The sequence below is a fragment of the Sorex fumeus genome, unplaced genomic scaffold, assembly GCF_029834395.1.
Source record: "Sorex fumeus unplaced genomic scaffold, SorFum_2.1 ptg000199l, whole genome shotgun sequence".
Lineage (NCBI taxonomy): Eukaryota > Metazoa > Chordata > Mammalia > Eulipotyphla > Soricidae > Sorex > Sorex fumeus.
Window position 1 is genome coordinate 1401887 of NW_026606256.1, and position 15400 is coordinate 1417286.

At 60.3% G+C, this 15400-nt stretch overlaps 2 protein-coding genes across 2 annotated transcripts in view; both read left to right on the top strand.

The window, feature by feature from the left end:
• The window catches only part of CCL26 (C-C motif chemokine ligand 26), a 185248-nt gene that overhangs the window by 103041 nt on the left and 66807 nt on the right, over window positions 1-15400 (top strand). The gene's annotated exons all lie outside the window — the stretch shown is intronic.
• Window positions 1-15400, top strand: part of HIP1 (huntingtin interacting protein 1) — a 92598-nt gene that overhangs the window by 66277 nt on the left and 10921 nt on the right. Inside the window, exons 6-22 of the mRNA XM_056108268.1 lie at window positions 755-831; window positions 1106-1167; window positions 3741-3881; window positions 5123-5180; window positions 6100-6175; window positions 6271-6411; window positions 6576-6673; window positions 6922-6994; window positions 7692-7875; window positions 8460-8548; window positions 9279-9395; window positions 11030-11131; window positions 11295-11438; window positions 11793-11928; window positions 13100-13186; window positions 13357-13464; window positions 14351-14487. Coding sequence (XP_055964243.1) covers window positions 755-831; window positions 1106-1167; window positions 3741-3881; window positions 5123-5180; window positions 6100-6175; window positions 6271-6411; window positions 6576-6673; window positions 6922-6994; window positions 7692-7875; window positions 8460-8548; window positions 9279-9395; window positions 11030-11131; window positions 11295-11438; window positions 11793-11928; window positions 13100-13186; window positions 13357-13464; window positions 14351-14487 — 1830 coding nt within the window. The remainder of the gene's footprint in view (window positions 1-754; window positions 832-1105; window positions 1168-3740; window positions 3882-5122; window positions 5181-6099; window positions 6176-6270; window positions 6412-6575; window positions 6674-6921; window positions 6995-7691; window positions 7876-8459; window positions 8549-9278; window positions 9396-11029; window positions 11132-11294; window positions 11439-11792; window positions 11929-13099; window positions 13187-13356; window positions 13465-14350; window positions 14488-15400) is intronic.

Consider the following 15400-nt stretch of genomic DNA (forward strand, 5'->3'; position numbering starts at 1 on the left):
TGGGGGATCTCACAGGCACCAAGTGAGATTGGGGGTCTCACTGTGTGTGTGAGTCTCTAGACTTGCTCTCCTGCATCCTGTGTGCCTGACACAAGAGTCAGCACCTCCGGGTGGGGCACGGGTGGGAGCCCCATGGTGCCCGCCTGCTACACATGGGTGGGGAGAACTGACGTGAGCGCGGAACTAGGGGCACAAGGCAGGGACCCTTGGGGCTGGGGGTCCGTTTCCAGAGGCTGGGGAGCTGGGCTCAGCCTCCTGTGTCCTACCCGTTGGCCCGCCCAGAGCAGTGCCTTGGTGGGATTGGCTGGTGAGTGACAGCCGGCATGCAGAGGCCAGGGGAGGGCAGGCAGGCTGACTGCTGTGGCCATCCTGGGCCATCCCCAGGCCCCATGTCCCCTGCTTTCCAGAGGACCCCATAGACCTTCCATGCCCCAAGATCCCACTGCAGGCCACAGGCATCAGTTTTCGGCCTCACGGTCACTATGTTCTGTGGAGCCCAGCCCACAGCCCCTTCTCTGCAGGGACCCACAAACACTGCATCCCGGTGCATACAGCGTTCCTGCAGCCACAAGCAGCTTTAGCCTGATGCCACAGAGTGCAGACTGCAGGGGGTCCTCCTGGCTCCCCGGGACGAGTGGGGGGGGTGTCCCAGAGAGTCCCCGGTCCCCGTGGGAAGAGCCGGCAGAGGTGCTGAAACAGCTCTTGGGGGAGAGGTGAGGGAGTCCTGTTTCAAATCCTGCCTCTGCTCCCCCAGAACCCCAGGTTCCCAGGCAACCTTCAGCTGAGTGACCGGCAGCTGGACGAGGCCGGGGAGAGTGATGTCAACAACTTGTGAGTCTGTGCTCATGCCCAGCCTTGCGGGAGGAAGGTTCTGTCTCCTCGGTCCCCAGGAGCACAGTCCAGGAGGGTGGGGGAGGGGGGGCGGGCTAGCCCCCAGATCTTCCAGTGGCCCAAAAACTCACTCACGTGGAGCTGGTGTGTGTGTATGCATGCACGTGTGTTTTGTGCATGTGTGTGCACATATGTGCGTGTGTGTGGAGGCACATGGTTGTGTGCACAGGGGCGGGAGGGGGCTGAGGCACCCAGCTCGTCCTCTCCCGCCCAGTTTCCAGCTGACGGTGGAGATGTTCGACTACCTGGAGTGTGAACTCAACCTCTTCCAGACGGGTGAGCGTCTTCCCCCCATCCAGGGCAGGCAAATGGGGGTGCCCTGGGTACCCCATCTCTGCTCTCTGACACTCCAGAATCCAAGATCTTTGATCTGAGCACAAAGACTCTCCCAGAACCCCCTCAGCGGCTTCACCAGGGCCCAGGCGCCCAGGTTTGGGTTTGGGTCCAACCCAACGATGCTCAGGACTGCTCCTGGCTCTGCGCTCAGGGATCACTCCTGGCGGTGCTCGGGGCTCCGTATGGGATGCTGGGGATCGAACCTGGGTCGGCTGCATGCAAGGCAAACGCCCTCCCTGCTGTACTTGTCACTCTGGCCCCCGCTCTGGGTGGCCTCAAGCTGTGCCCGTGAGGACGGGCCCTGCAGTTTGGTGGGCAGGGGCCAGCAAGGAGGAGGTCTGCCTCCCTCGGAAGCTGAGCCCCACTGTCCCTCCCTCCCGGCCCCTCCCACCTCCCCCCAGCCTGGCTCCCCCCCTTTTCCTGGCCCGACAAAGGTGATGGCAGCCACACCTGGCCTTCCACGGCACTCGGGTGTGGAGGGTGGCCCATGTGTCGTCTTGCGTCCGAACTTTGGGCCCCCCCAGCGCTCACCTGCTCAGCAGATACTTCAAGCCCGTCAGATTCCTTCCACCTATTGCCTGTTTTTGTGCAGGTCTTGGCCTAGCCATGCAGTTATGGACAAACTCCCCCTGGGGGGAGAATAAGAAGGTCCCCAGGGCTGGAGCGGTAGCACAGCGGGGAGGGCATTTGCTTTGCATGCGGCTGACCTGGGTTCAATTCCCAGCATCCCATATGGTCCCCTGAGCACTGCCAGGAGTGATTCCTGGGTGCAGAGCCAGGAATAACCCCTGAGCATCACCAGGTGTGACCCAAAAAGAGAGAGGGAAAAAAAAAAAGAAAGTCCCCATCCTGCCAGCCACCTTTGCGAGCAGGGTCTCATACCAGCTCAGACAGAATGTGTGGGGGACAGGGTCGGTCTTGAATTTCGCCCAGTGATTCTGCATGACCCCAGAACCGAGTTGAGACCCTCCACCCAGGTCCCCGTTTTCCTCCTCATGCTTCGTGCTTATCCCGCCCTGGGTGGTCGCTTCCCTCCCCACCCCCCACCCAGACCCTCCACTGGGGCAGGAGTTCAGGGCACGGGTCACCCTGCTCCCAGCATTGCCCAATGCCAATGGCCGTTTCTGGAAGGCAGGAAGGCGGCAGCACGCGGGCCTGGGGGGCCGCGGTGCCAGAGCACAGGCTGGGTGCCACCTTACAGGGGCAGCTTCTTTTATTTATTTATTTATTTATTTATTTGCTTTTTGGGTCACACCCGGCGATGCTCAGGGGTTCCTCCTGGCTCATGTACTCAGGAATTGTTCCTGGCAGTGCTCAGGGGACCATATGGGGTGCTGGGAATCGAACCTGTGTCGGCCATGTTGGCTGCGTGCAAGGCAAACGCCCTACCCGCTGTGCTATCGCTCCAGCCCTGGGCAGCTGCTTTTAACTTCTGGCCAGAGGAGGAGCTGCCTTTTAATCAGAACATTTTAGCTTTGGGGTTTTTTTGTTGTGTTTTTTTTTTTAAAGCTGCCAGGCTCCCCCATTAAGGAGGGGTTCCTTCCTGCAGGTAGGGAAAGTGGGGTTCAGTGTTCCTACCCTGCCTCTTGAGGGTCCCTCCCATCCCGAGGGACCCCAAGGACTGTCCTGGCTTGGGGCAGCTCCTTCAGAAGCTCAGATGCTACCCAGAGGAATCGCCCTGGCTGGTGCCCAGTCCTTGCTTGGACTTTTAGGAAGTGGACAAGGACAAATGTGGGGGTTCTCTGGGTTGGGACCCCCAGGGTCAACTTCCCCTCCAGGAGAAGGGGCTCCCCCTCCCCCGCCCAGACTGGTGTTTCCTTCTCCACTTCCTTGCCTGCACTCCCTCCCCAGTGGGGTCCCACTGCCCCCCCCCACCAGTGAATCCTCTCCTGCCCCACCGTGGGCCGCATGCCACATCCCCCACCCATGACGGCTGCATCTCAGACAAGGTTCCCATACCTCAGACATGTTTGGATGTGAGCGCTGAGGGCTGGGTGGGCCCAATTCCACCCCCTTGAATTCCTGAGGTTCATTTTCCCCCTAGACCTGAGGGATTCCCCCTAGCAGGCGTCCGTCTCCCCACCCGGACCCAGACACTCTCCAAGATGACATGCTGTGTCCAGCTGACCAGAGGCTGGGGAACCCCAGCACCTCAGAGACGGGGCAGGGGCAGGTCCTCCATTCTGGGAGCTCCCCCACGGGGCGGTGTCCGGTGCAGGGCTGTGATCTGCTGTTCCCGCCCTCAGGCATTGGGCAGGAGTAGCTGCCTCCTGCTCTGACCTCCCCGACTGCCACTCAGCCAAACCACTTCCAGGTCAAGTGACCGTTGGCAAGTCGGTTCCCTTCAGCTTCCTCCCGGGTGGCAGGGTCACCCCTTCCGATCCCGGGAGTCACTCCCCGAGGTCATCTCCAGTCTGCACACACCCTATTACACCGGGGAGGTCCGCCCTGCCTTCTGATGCCCAGTCCGGTGCCCACTGATGCCCAGCTCTTGCCTCTCCTCCCCTCCCCAGTGTTCAACTCCCTGGACATGTCCCGCTCCGTGTCGGTGACCACGGCCGGCCAGTGCCGCCTTGCCCCGCTCATCCAGGTCATCCTGGACTGCAGCCACCTCTACGACTACACGGTCAAGCTGCTCTTCAAACTACATTCCTGTGAGTTGGCCAAGGCTGTGCCCCGAGAAACGCGGCCCCTCGGACCCCAGGCTCCGGCTGCTCTCACCTCCCCGTCTCGCTTCCGGGCCTCTGCCCCGGCCTCTGTGTCTCTGAATGAAACATTTTGTTGCCTCATAGAAAAATATAAAACTTGGGAAATAGAGCTGGACCTGTCTCGCCTGAGTCCCGCCGCCCCCTCTCTGGGCAGTCTGTGTGACAGGGGCTCACTGCGTGCTTTTGTGAGCTGCTGGTTTAATGCCACGCGTGTGGCCTCCTGCTGCGGGCTGTGTTGGGCGCTTGGGTCTGCACAGCTCATCTGGCATGGGTGGTCCCTGGACACTCTCTGAGGTGGACACCAGGAGCCCCTTGTATTGCAGTGTGTGGGAGTAGTGAAAGTCCAGAAAAGGAGAGACATGAGTGGACATAGCCAGGCCACCTAAGTGTTAGCCAGGCTGTGTCTGTGTTAGCCCGGCTGAGTATTAGCCAGGCGGAGTAATAGGCTGCGTGAGTGTTAGCCTGGCTGAGTATTAGCTGGACGGAGTAATAGGCTGCATGAGTGTTAGGCTGTGTGGGTGTTAGCCAGGCTGAGTATTGGCTGGGCAGAGTATTAGGCTGCCTGAGTATTAGCCTGGCTGTATGGGTGTTGACCGGCTGAGTATTATTAGCGAGGCAGAGTATTAGGCTGCATGAGTGTTAGCAGGCTGTGTGTGTGTTGGCCTGGCTGAGTATTAGCCGGGCAGAGTATTAGGGTGCGTGAATATTAGCCCGGCTGAGTATTAGCTGGACGGAGTAATAGGCTGTGTGAATATGAGCCAGGCTGTGTGGGTGTTGGCCCAGCTGAGTATTAGCGAGGCGGAGTATTGGGCTGCTTGAGTGTTAGCCTGGCTGAGTATTAGCTGGACAGAGTAATAGGCTGCATGAGTGTTAGCTAGACTGTGTGGGGGTTAACCAGGCTGAGTATTAGCTGGGCAGATTGTTAGACTGTGTGAGTGTTAGCCCGGCTGAGTATTAGCCAGACAGAGTAATAGGCTGCATGAGTGTTAGCCAGGCTGTGTGGGTGTTGGCTCAGTTGAGTATTAGCTAGGTGGAGTATTAGCCTGTATTAGCCAGGCTGTGTGAGTATTAGGCAATGTATTAGGCTGCGTGGGTACTGGCCAGGCTGTGTGAGTGAGTACTGCCCAGGAGTTGGCCAGGGGACCCTCCGTCTCTAACCCCTGGTCTCAACCTCCTCTACCCTGCAGGCCTCCCTGCCGATACCCTTCAGGGCCACCGTGGCCGCTTCCTGGAGCAGTTTACCAAGTAAGCGGGTCCTGCATAGCCAAGACCTCCCGGGCTGCCCTGCTGGCACCGATGTCCAGGGAGCAGGGGACATGGCTCACTCTCAGGGCACATGCCTTGCGGTGCTCATCCCCAACCCTGCCTGGACCCCTCCAGCACTGCCAGGGGTAACCTGGGGGTCCCAGACACCAAGGCTGTTGAGCTGCTGGACAGTGTCCCGAGCACCTGAGCTCTGCTTGGGAACCTGCCCTACAGAAAATCACAGAGGGTGGGGGGTGTCTGTGTCCCAAGGTGGTGGAATAAGGGGCAGGAGTGGGGCTCCATGGCTAGGCCCAGGGGCCGCTGTCGGTCCCCCAGAAACCCCTAGAAGCCTCGGGGAGAAATCCACTCCCTCCCCTCCCCCTGCTGCCTCTGCTCTCCTCGGGCATCTCCCTGCCTGGCCAGCTCCTGGCTCCCAGATGCGCCCTCTTGATGCCTTATCTCATTGGTCTTCAGCCAGAGTGATAAGTCCCGTGCTTAAGGCTCTTGCCTTGCACGCCGCCAACTGGGGTTTAATCCTGGCACCAGCTCTGGTTCCCTGAGCCCACCTAGAGTGACCCCCGAGCCCAGAGCCAGGAGTAAGCCCTGAGCACCACCAGGTGTGACTCCAAAACAGAGAGAGTCCCCTGAGCCCCCCCCCCCCGCAAGATATCCAGGGGTGCCCCACCCCCAAACTAAACCAGAAAAAGTGCTCAGCTCCATTCCCTTCCTTGCAAGGGGGAGCCCGTAGAGGGAGCCTTCACGCACCCCTAGGCCCCTTGTGAAAACAAGCCCCAAATGAGCAGTGCCCGTGGCATCACAATGCCTGCCCACTGCCTGGGAGGCCGTCTCCGGGACACTGGGCACTGGGCTGGGGGGTGGGTGGCCGGCCAGCACCCCTCCGTCTTCTCTCCACCTCTAGGCTGAAAGATCTCTTCTACCGCTCGAGCAACCTCCAGTACTTCAAGCGGCTCCTCCAGATCCCACAGCTGCCCGAGGTCCGAGGGGGTCCCCAGGGCCCGGCATCTTCCATCAAGGGCTGGGCGTGGGGGGTGGGAGGACTGGGGAGCTGAAGCCTCATCCTTCTCTTCAGAACCCCCCCAACTTCCTGCGAGCCTCCGCCCTGTCTGAACACGTCAGCCCCGTGGTGGTCATCCCGGCCGAGGCCTCGTCCCCGGACAGCGAGCCCGTGCTGGAGAAGGATGACCTCATGGACAAGGACGCTTCCCGGCAGGTGTGGTCCCTGTACCATCCGCCCGAGGTGGGGCGTGGCCATGAGTCCTGGCCCTATTTGCTCCGGCCCTTATCTGGCTGCAGGGGGGAGGGGGGGCCATCACACATCCATCCCAACTCTCTCGCTGTGCTGACTGCCCTCTCCGGCCCCTGCGGCCCCCGCAGAACGTGTTTGACAACAAGTTCGACGACGTCTTCGGCAGCCCCTTCAGCAGCGACCCCTTCAATTTCAACAGTCAGAACGGGGTGAACAAGGATGAGAAGTGAGTCGCCGTGTGCACGCCGGGCTCAGTTCCTTGCCTGGGAGGGCGCGTCCTGGTCCATGGGCCCCTTGGGGTCCCGGGAGACTCAAATAACAGTAGCCCATGAGGGGCAGCGCAGCACTCAGGGGCCTCAGGTGGACGCTCGAGGAATCAGCCCAGATGAGGCCCTTCGCTTCCTGCCCACCCCGTGGCTCGCGTGGACAGCAGAGGCTGGGAGCCCAGTGGGAGACTCACATGTTCTGTTGCAGGGACCACCTGATCGGGCAGCTGTACCGAGAGATCAGTAGCCTGAAGGGGCAGCTGGAGAGCTTGAAGGCGGAGGTAGGTGTGACGCCGCTGAGCTGGGCCACCCCTCCTGCTCCCACTTACTTGGGAGGACCCTGTGGAGCCACACCCAGGGGCCAGAGGATGGAGAAAGCAGGAATGTGCCAAAATGCCCTGGTCTGAGGGGCTTGACCAATGTCTGCCTATTGGACATGCCTTAGGAAGGGCCCGGAAGTCCAGCTCCTCCCTGGTACTTCTGGGTAATCACCCCGAGACTGTTCCCTCGGGTACTTGGCACCTAAACACTCCATCCAGGTTGGCCCAAATCTCCAGGAGAGGTGCTGGGTCTCCCGAGCTCAGCTTTGGAGCCCCCTCCTCCCCCCCCCAAGAACAGTCTTATTCCTGAGTCATGCCCTTGTAGATAACTGGGTCCCACCTGGCGGTGACACTGTGGCAGAAATCTTTCTCCCAGGGGGTGAGGGAGGTGGAACAGCTGGGGCTGGACTCCCGGGGCCAGGCGTGGAATCTGCCATGGGGATGACCGTGGAAGCTCAGCCACTCTCTGGCCCTGACTGGCAGCTACTCCCTCTCAGCTGCGCCCAGCCATTCCCCCAGCCCCCACCCCTGATGTCCAGCGCCCCCCCACCCACCCCCGGGGCCCGCTGTTGGAGTGTGGCCTGTGGGACCACATGCTCCATGCTCCGGAGCTGGCTTGTATGGACCGGGTCGGACCGGCTCCCGGCCTCGCCCCCAGGGTCAGCGCACCGTGCTGCAGCTGAAGGGCCGCATCAGTGAGCTGGAGGCCGAACTGGCCGAGCAGCGGCACCTGCGCCAGCAGGCGGTCGACGACGGCGAGTTCCTCCGGGCTGAGCTGGACGAGCTCAAGAAACAGCGGGAGGACACAGAGAAAGCCCAGCGGAGCCTGACGGAGATCGAACGTGAGCGGCCACAGCTGGGGCTCTGTGCTTCAGGACCGGGCATGGGTGGGGACAGGGCCCTTGGGGCGCCTCTCTGTCCCCACAGTGCTCGGGGCTGGCAGCTGCCATGTCTGGGCACGTGGGGCAGGGGGGTCCACTGGGGGACTGTGGAGAACCCAGAGCCGGGGGACAGAGGAGATGGCCCTAACCCCTCCCCACGCCCCAAAAGAAGTCAGAGGAGGAAGAATCAAAGAGATCCTATGACCGGGAAGCTTCCAGGCTGAGCGGAAGCCAGATGCTCTAAGCGAGACAGCCAGATCATTGGAATCAGGGAACTGTTTTGACAACTTCCCCAGATGGGGCTTATTCAGGATTTCGGGAGAAAAAAAGATGAAATTATGCAAAGAAGGTTCCGGGCTGGGAGGGTGGAGAGAGAGTACAGTGGGGAGGGCTTCTGCCCTGCAGAGGCCCCCGCACCACAGGAGACCCCTGAGCATCGCCAGCTGTGGCCCAGCCCCCACCCCCTAAAGAGGCAGGGAAGTGGAGATGAGGGGCGGTTTTGTAGGGACCCTGGCAGTGGGGTCTCACAGGGTTGTGGCCCACAGGAAAAGCCCAGGCCAACGAGCAGCGGTACAGCAAGCTCAAGGAGAAGTACAGCGAGCTGGTGCAGAACCACGCAGACCTGCTGCGCAAGGTGGGCCCCGCCCCCACCTCGGGCTGCCTCCCAGCCCCTTTGCTTGGGCTCCTTGTCGGCCCTCGGGCATTCCGTGCCAGACACTACCTTTGTTCTGGAAGGAAACTGCCCTGCAGAGTCTCCTGCTCCGTGCTCCCATCCTGTGCTCCGTGCTCCCACCCTGTGCTCCGTGCTCCCACTTCGTGCTCTCACCTCATGCTCTGTGCTCCCACCCCGTGCTCCCACCTCGTGCTCTCACCCCGTGCTCTCACCCCATGCTCCATGATCCCACCCTGTGCTCCGTGCTCCCATTACATGCTCCCACCCTATGCTCCGTGCTCCCACCCTGTGCTCCATGCTCCCACCCTGTGCTTCGTGCTCCCACCCTGTGCTTCGTGCTCCCATTTCGTGCTCCACCCTGTGCTCCGTGCTCCCATTTCATGCTCCCACCCTGTGCTCCGTGCTCCCATTTTGTGCTCCCACCCTATGCTCCATGCTCCCACTCTGTGCTCCCATCCCATGCTCCCACCCCGTGCTCCATGCTCCCACCTCGTGCTCCCACTCCATGTTCCGTGCTCCCACCCTGTGCTCCGTGCTCCCATTTTGTGCTCCCACCCTATGCTCCATGCTCCCACCACGTGCTCCCACTCCATGCTCCGTGCTCCCACCCAGTGCTCCTACCCTTACTCCATGCTCCTACCCTGTACTCTGTGTTCCCACTCTATGCTCCCACCCTGTGCTCCCCTTCCAGAATGCCGAGGTGACTAAGCAGGTGTCGGTGGCCAGGCAGTTGCAAGCAGACGTGGAACGAGAGAAGCAAGAGCTGCAGGAGGGCTTACAGCGCCTCACTGAGCAGGCCCAGAGGAAGGTATGTGGGGGCTGGTTGGGTGGGCAGGCTGTGTCACCTTGTCAGGAGGCCCTCGTGGGCCCCGCATGGGCTGTAGCTGCAAAGCTCCGTGCATTCAGGCCCTTAACAGATTCAGGAGGTCGTGGAGGGAGGGGCGGGAGCCGTAGCACAGCGGGGAAGGTGCTTGCCCTGCAGGTAGCTGACCTGGGTTTGAACCCCGCTGCCCCATATGGCACCCCAAGCCCCGCCAGGAGTGGTCCCTGAGCACAGAGCCAGGGGCAAACCCTGATCACCTCCCGGTGTTGCCCCCAAACAGAACAAAAACAGGCCCCGGTGTGTGGGGTGACATGCCTGTGAGGTGCTAAGTTGGGGGGCTGCGTGAGGAGGGGTGGGAGTGGGGGGTGGGAAAAGTATCAGCCAGGGACGGATGTGCACCAGGACCCCATGGGGGTGCAGCTTCGGCTCGCAGGAGTTGGCGCCTTTGAGGTTGAGGAGGGTGGCCGGGACCCAGAGGAGGATCTCACTCTTGGGCGCGGCCAGCGTGTGTGGCCCAATGCAGACCCCCTCTGTGTAGTGGAAGTAAGACCCACCGCGATACCCAAACCGTGAATGCATTTGGATTTTTTTTTCTTTTGCACATTTTTTTATTCATTTTAAGTGTTTTTTTGTTTTGTTTTGGGACCATACCAGGTGATGCTCAAGGCTGACTCCTGGCTCTGCCCAGGATTCATTCCTGGTGGTCCTCGGGGAACCATATGGGATGCCAGGGAGCAAACCTGGGTTGGCTGTGTACAAGGCAAGGTCCCTGCACACTGTATTACTGCTCTGACCTTGTTTATTTTTAAAGGATTTAGAACTGAAAAAACAATATGGTAAAAAAAAAAATTAGGACTGAAGAGAATGTATGGGGGTTTCGGTGCTGCCTTGCATACTGGGATCACTCCTAGTGGGTCTCAGGGACCCGAAGGGTTCTGGGTCTTAAATTAAACCCAGGTCAGCCTCTTACAAGGCAAAACCTGCCCGCTGTACTATTGCTCTGGCCCCTCTAATATTCTCTTTTGTTTGTCTGGTTTGGGCTGGAACGATAGCACAGCAGTAGGGTGTATGCCTCGTGCACAGCCAGCTTGGCCGAGCCGGGTTCGATTCCTCCACCCCTCTCGGAGAGCTCGGCAAGCTACCGAGAGTATCCTGCCCGTACAGCAAAGCCCAGCAAGCTACCCGTGACATATTCGATATGCCAAACACAGTAACGAGTCTCAAAAATGGAGACGTGGGGCTGGAGCAATAGCACAGCGGGTAGGGCGTTTGCTTTGCATGTGGCCGACCCGGGTTTGATTCCCAGCATCCCATATGGTCCCCTGAGTACTGCCAGGGGTAATTCCTGAGTGCAGAACCAGGTGTAGCCCCTGTGCATCGCCAGGTGTGACCCAAAAAGCAAAAAACAAAAAATGGAGATGTTACTGGACCCGCTCGAGCAGATCGATGAACAATGGGGGGGACATTGTGTTTTTGTTTGGTTTGGGGGCCACACCCAGTGCTCAGGGATCACTTCTGGTGGGGCTTGGGGGACCCTAGGGAATGCCGGGAGCAAACCTCTGCGCGGCAAGTGCCCTCCCCGCTGTGCTATCGCTCTGGCCCGGGCTCGTCTCTTACAGACCCAAGAGCAGACGGAGGTTCTGGAGAGCTTGAAACAGGAGCTGAGCAGCAGCCGGCAGGAACTCCAGGCTCTGCAGAGCAACCTGCAAGAGTCCGCGCAGGTGGGCGCTGCCCCCCATCACCTGACGTGGTGCCTGGGTGGGGCAGCATTGTGGCTGGTGAATGCGAGACCACCCCCCCCTGCCCCATTCCCTGTGGCTTCCTGTGGAGGCGCCATTCGACTCTCTCAGCAACCCCCACCTCCCCCGTGCTACCCTGTAACAGGCTGAGTCCAAGTGGACAGCCCAGATCGCCGACCTCAAGATGGAGCGGGATACCTTGCTCGTCACCGCATCCCAGAAGGAGGAGGAGCTGCACGCCCTGCGGGAGGAGCTGAAGCAGACCCAGCTCCAGCTGGCCAACGCACAGGTACGTCCCGCTGCCCGAGGTCCAGCTTGTGTCCTCCAGCTTCAGTGGAGTCTTGCAGGCTGGAGGCCCGAGGGGGCGTGAGGGGGCTCTGGGCATTGCTGTGATTGTGAATTGGGTCTGGTTTGGGGGGCCCGCAGAAACATGAGGGAGCACAGGCTTCTTTTCTGCCCGAGAGGCATGTGCAGAGTGTCCCTGGGCAGCCCAGTGCGCTCCCGTGCTTTAGGGACATGGGGGGGGGGGGCAAGGGATGGATTCGGGGCTGGCCTGAGTTGAGCTAAGGTGCAGAAATCCTGGGCTGCCGCCAGGGGGCGCTGTCTGGGGCCGCCAGAACTCACCCTGCTGGCCCCTTTCTAGGACTCTCTGAGCCAGGTGGCGAGGGACCAACGTAAGAAACTCCTGGCGGAGTCCAAGAAGGCGGCGGAGCAGGTGATCCAGGATGCCCTGCGGCAGCTGGAGGAGCCCGAAGTTGCTGGCAGCTGCGGAACTGCAGGTGCCGCCTCCTGCCCAGCCACGGGGCCGAACTGTGTCTCAGGGGAAGGGAGCGGGTGAGGGGCGTTTCTCAGGCCTTACTATGTGTTGCCCCAGATCAGTATGTCAGCCCCTCTGAGGCAGAAAATTTTCTTCTTTTTTGTTTCTTTTGGAGCCACACCTGGTGATGCTCAGGGGTTGCTCCTGGCTCTGTACTCAGGATTTACTCCTGGTGGTGTCCGGAGGACCCTGTGGGATGCCGGGGATCGAACCCGGGTCAGCAAGGCCAAAGCCCTCCCCTGCTGTCCTGTGGCCCAGGCCCCTGAGGCGGAGAGTTTTCTAACCGTTGCCCCCAGGGAGATCAACCACGCGGTTGGAGGGTCTCGCTGGTGACAGGGAAGGAGGAGGAGCACTTGGACCCGAGTCCAAGGGCACCTGCTTCCAAGCCCCCAGCATAGACTGGGCTGTTGGGTGGCCGAAGGTGTGACCGATCCTCCCCCATGGGTGAACGGCACGTTCTGTGCCAGGAGGGTGTAGTTGATCCGCACCTCCGGGTGAGAGGAGCAAACTCCCGTTTGTTTTTTAACAAACGGGAGGGGGAGAAGGGGGAGCCACACCGTCCAGACTCAAGGGCTGCTCCCAGCTCAAGGGCTTGGAGATGGCTCCTGGAGGTCCCCAGGGACTACATGGTGCGGGAATGGACGCTGCTGTCCCCTGGCCCTGGGCTCCAGGAGTCAAGATCTCGCCTGCAGCTGAGTGTTGGCCGGTGTGTCTCAGTAAGTGGCAGCCGCTGTCTTTGCCCCACAGTTGACTGGGGGGTGGGGGGAGGATGCCAGGACCTGGCACCGTGCATGGAAAGTGAACTCGGGGCCAGTAGAGCCCAAGGTGGGGATTCAGAGTGATGAGGGCAGCGTGGACGGGGCCCGGTGGGCAGGGAAGGCAGAACTGGGCCTTGGGGGGGAGGGGGCAGGGGGTTGTTATCTTTTTTTTTGGTTGGAGCCACACCTGGCCATGCTCAGTCAGCTTCCTCCTGGCTCTGCAGGAGACTCACAGGGAAGCAGGCAGCTCTGCACCCCGAGTTTAGGGCAGCTTCACAGGGGGGCTGGCTGGGGTCACTGGCCCGGGTGAAGCCTGCTGGGGCCCTAGTCATCAGCTCTGCCCTCCCCACCCCACCCCAACCCCGTCTCCTTCAGATCACCTTCTGGCCAAGACCAAGTCTGTTTCCAACTGCATCGAGCAGCTGGAGAAAAGCCGAAGCCAGTTCCTGTCCTGCCCTGACGGTGAGAAAGGCGGGGAGTCGGGGGTCTAGGAACCTGGGTCCACGCAGTGCGCTGAGGGTGAGCTCGGGAGTGCTCAGAGGTGGAGGCAGGGGGTAGCAGGGGTTCCTCTGCACCGGGAGCAGGTGTGTGGCACCAGCAGGGGCATGACTGAGCCACCGTGTGGCCTGCAGACATCAGCGCGTTCCTGCAGTCCGTCACCCTCCTGGCACACTTGACCAGCGACACGGTTATCCACGGAAGCTGCACGTCCCTGCACGCCCCACAAGAGCCTGCTGACTGTGAGTTCCATCTCTGTAATCCCAGAGGGTCACCCAAGCACTGCCAGGAGTGATTCCTGAGCATCCCCGGTGGGCCTCCCCCTCCACTCCGCCAAAAAAAATCAAATACAGGGTTGGGGATAAGCTGCTTGCCTTGCGTTTAAACAACCCAGGTTCGTACCCTGACACTGTCTGTCATTGTCCAGCCCCCACCCCCATCCTCCCAGCTGTGTGTAACCCCAGAAGTCCTCAAGCACCACCAGGTGTGGCCTTGGGGGACCCACACTCTGCCAGAATGGCCCCAGCGGCTCTCAAGAGCTCCGGCACTTGGAATCACTGCCCCGACTGGCCAAGGATCTCTGGGGCAACCCATCCCCCAAAGTTAATTAAAAGTAATCAGGAGGGCTGGAGCAATAGCACAGCGGGTAGGGCATTCGCCTTGCACGCAGCCGACCCGGGTTCAATTCCCAGCACCCCATATGGTCCCCTGAGCACCGCCAGGGGTAATTCCTGAGTGCAGAACCAGGAGCAACCCCTGTGCATCGCCGGGTGTGACCCAAAAAGCAGCAAAAAAAAAAGAAAAAAATCAGGGTCCAGGGCTATAGGTCAGCAGGAAGGGTGTTTGGGCTTGCACATTGCTCACCCAGGCTCAATCCCCGACACCCTTATAGTTCCAGCAGTGACCCTGAGCGCAGAGCCAGGAGTCAGCCCTGAGCATCACCAGGGGTGGCCCCCAAACAAAAAGCAGTAAAGAGAGTTGGAGTTGCGGGTGGAAGCTCTTCCGGGGAAGAGCTCGCAGGTGCTCAGGGGTGCAGCCCCGTTTTTGATCCCGAGCCTGCCCCCGCAGACCCAGTCTCTAGACTTTGACAGGAAGCTGAGGGCATTCACACGCTGCCGTGCCCCACAGCTCTGACGGAGGCCTGCAGGCAGTACGCCATGGAGACGCTCATCTACCTGGCGTACCTGGACGGAGAAGGGACGCTGGCGAACGCTGACAGCACGGCCATGCAGACGTGCCTCAGCCGCATCTCTGCCATCAGTGAGGTATTGCGGGGCCGGGGAGTGGGGCGGTGGCACTGTCGTCGGGGTCCCACTCCCTTCCCTGCCCACGGCTTAATCGCAGAAAGGGAGCTGGAAAACTACCAGGGGGCGTCCCGCGTGTTCCACTGGTTCCTGGCTCTTGGCTGATGTAGGGTTTTTTTTAAGGTTTGTTTTGAGTTTTGATCATTTCCTCAGTGGTTTTTGTTTTCTTCCCACCATACACATACTCCCCATTTTGGGCCATACCCAGCCATGCTCAGGGTTGACTCCTGGCTCTGTGCTCAGAAGTCACTCCTGGTGGTGCTCAGGGGACCATATGGGCTGCCTGGGATTGAACCTGGGTCAGCCACATGGAAGGCAAATACCCTCCCTGTATGGTCCCCCGAGTTCCCTGCCGCCGTTACCATCTATCTCTCCAACCCCATTTTTTTGTTCTGGAGTTATACCTGGTGGTACTCGGGAGTGACCCCCAATTACTCCGCAGTGTCGCAGGGACCAAATGAGGTGCTGGGGATTAGAACTGGAGTTCAACCCTGTGAAAAGGAAGCATCTGGCACTTTTTCCCCCAGGGGTGGGGGTGTTTTTCTGGTGGGAGGGTCACAGTGGAGTGAACAGTGTCTGTTCACTATCTTGTATCCCAGGAATCATGTTCGGCATTCTGCGGGGACAGATTGGATATGGTCCTTAAGGGAAAGAAAAATAAAACCAGTCCCCTCCCCTTTTTTTTTTTATTTTGGTTGGGTGGGAGGTGGGTGTGGCAGGTCACACCCAGTGTTGCTCAGGGGACCATATAGGATAATGGGCATCAAACCCAGGTCAGCCAGGATTAAGTCAGGAGTAAACCCTGACTGGAGCGATAGCAGGGCTGGAGCGATAGCACAGCGGTAGGGCGTTTGCCTTGCACGCAGCCAACATG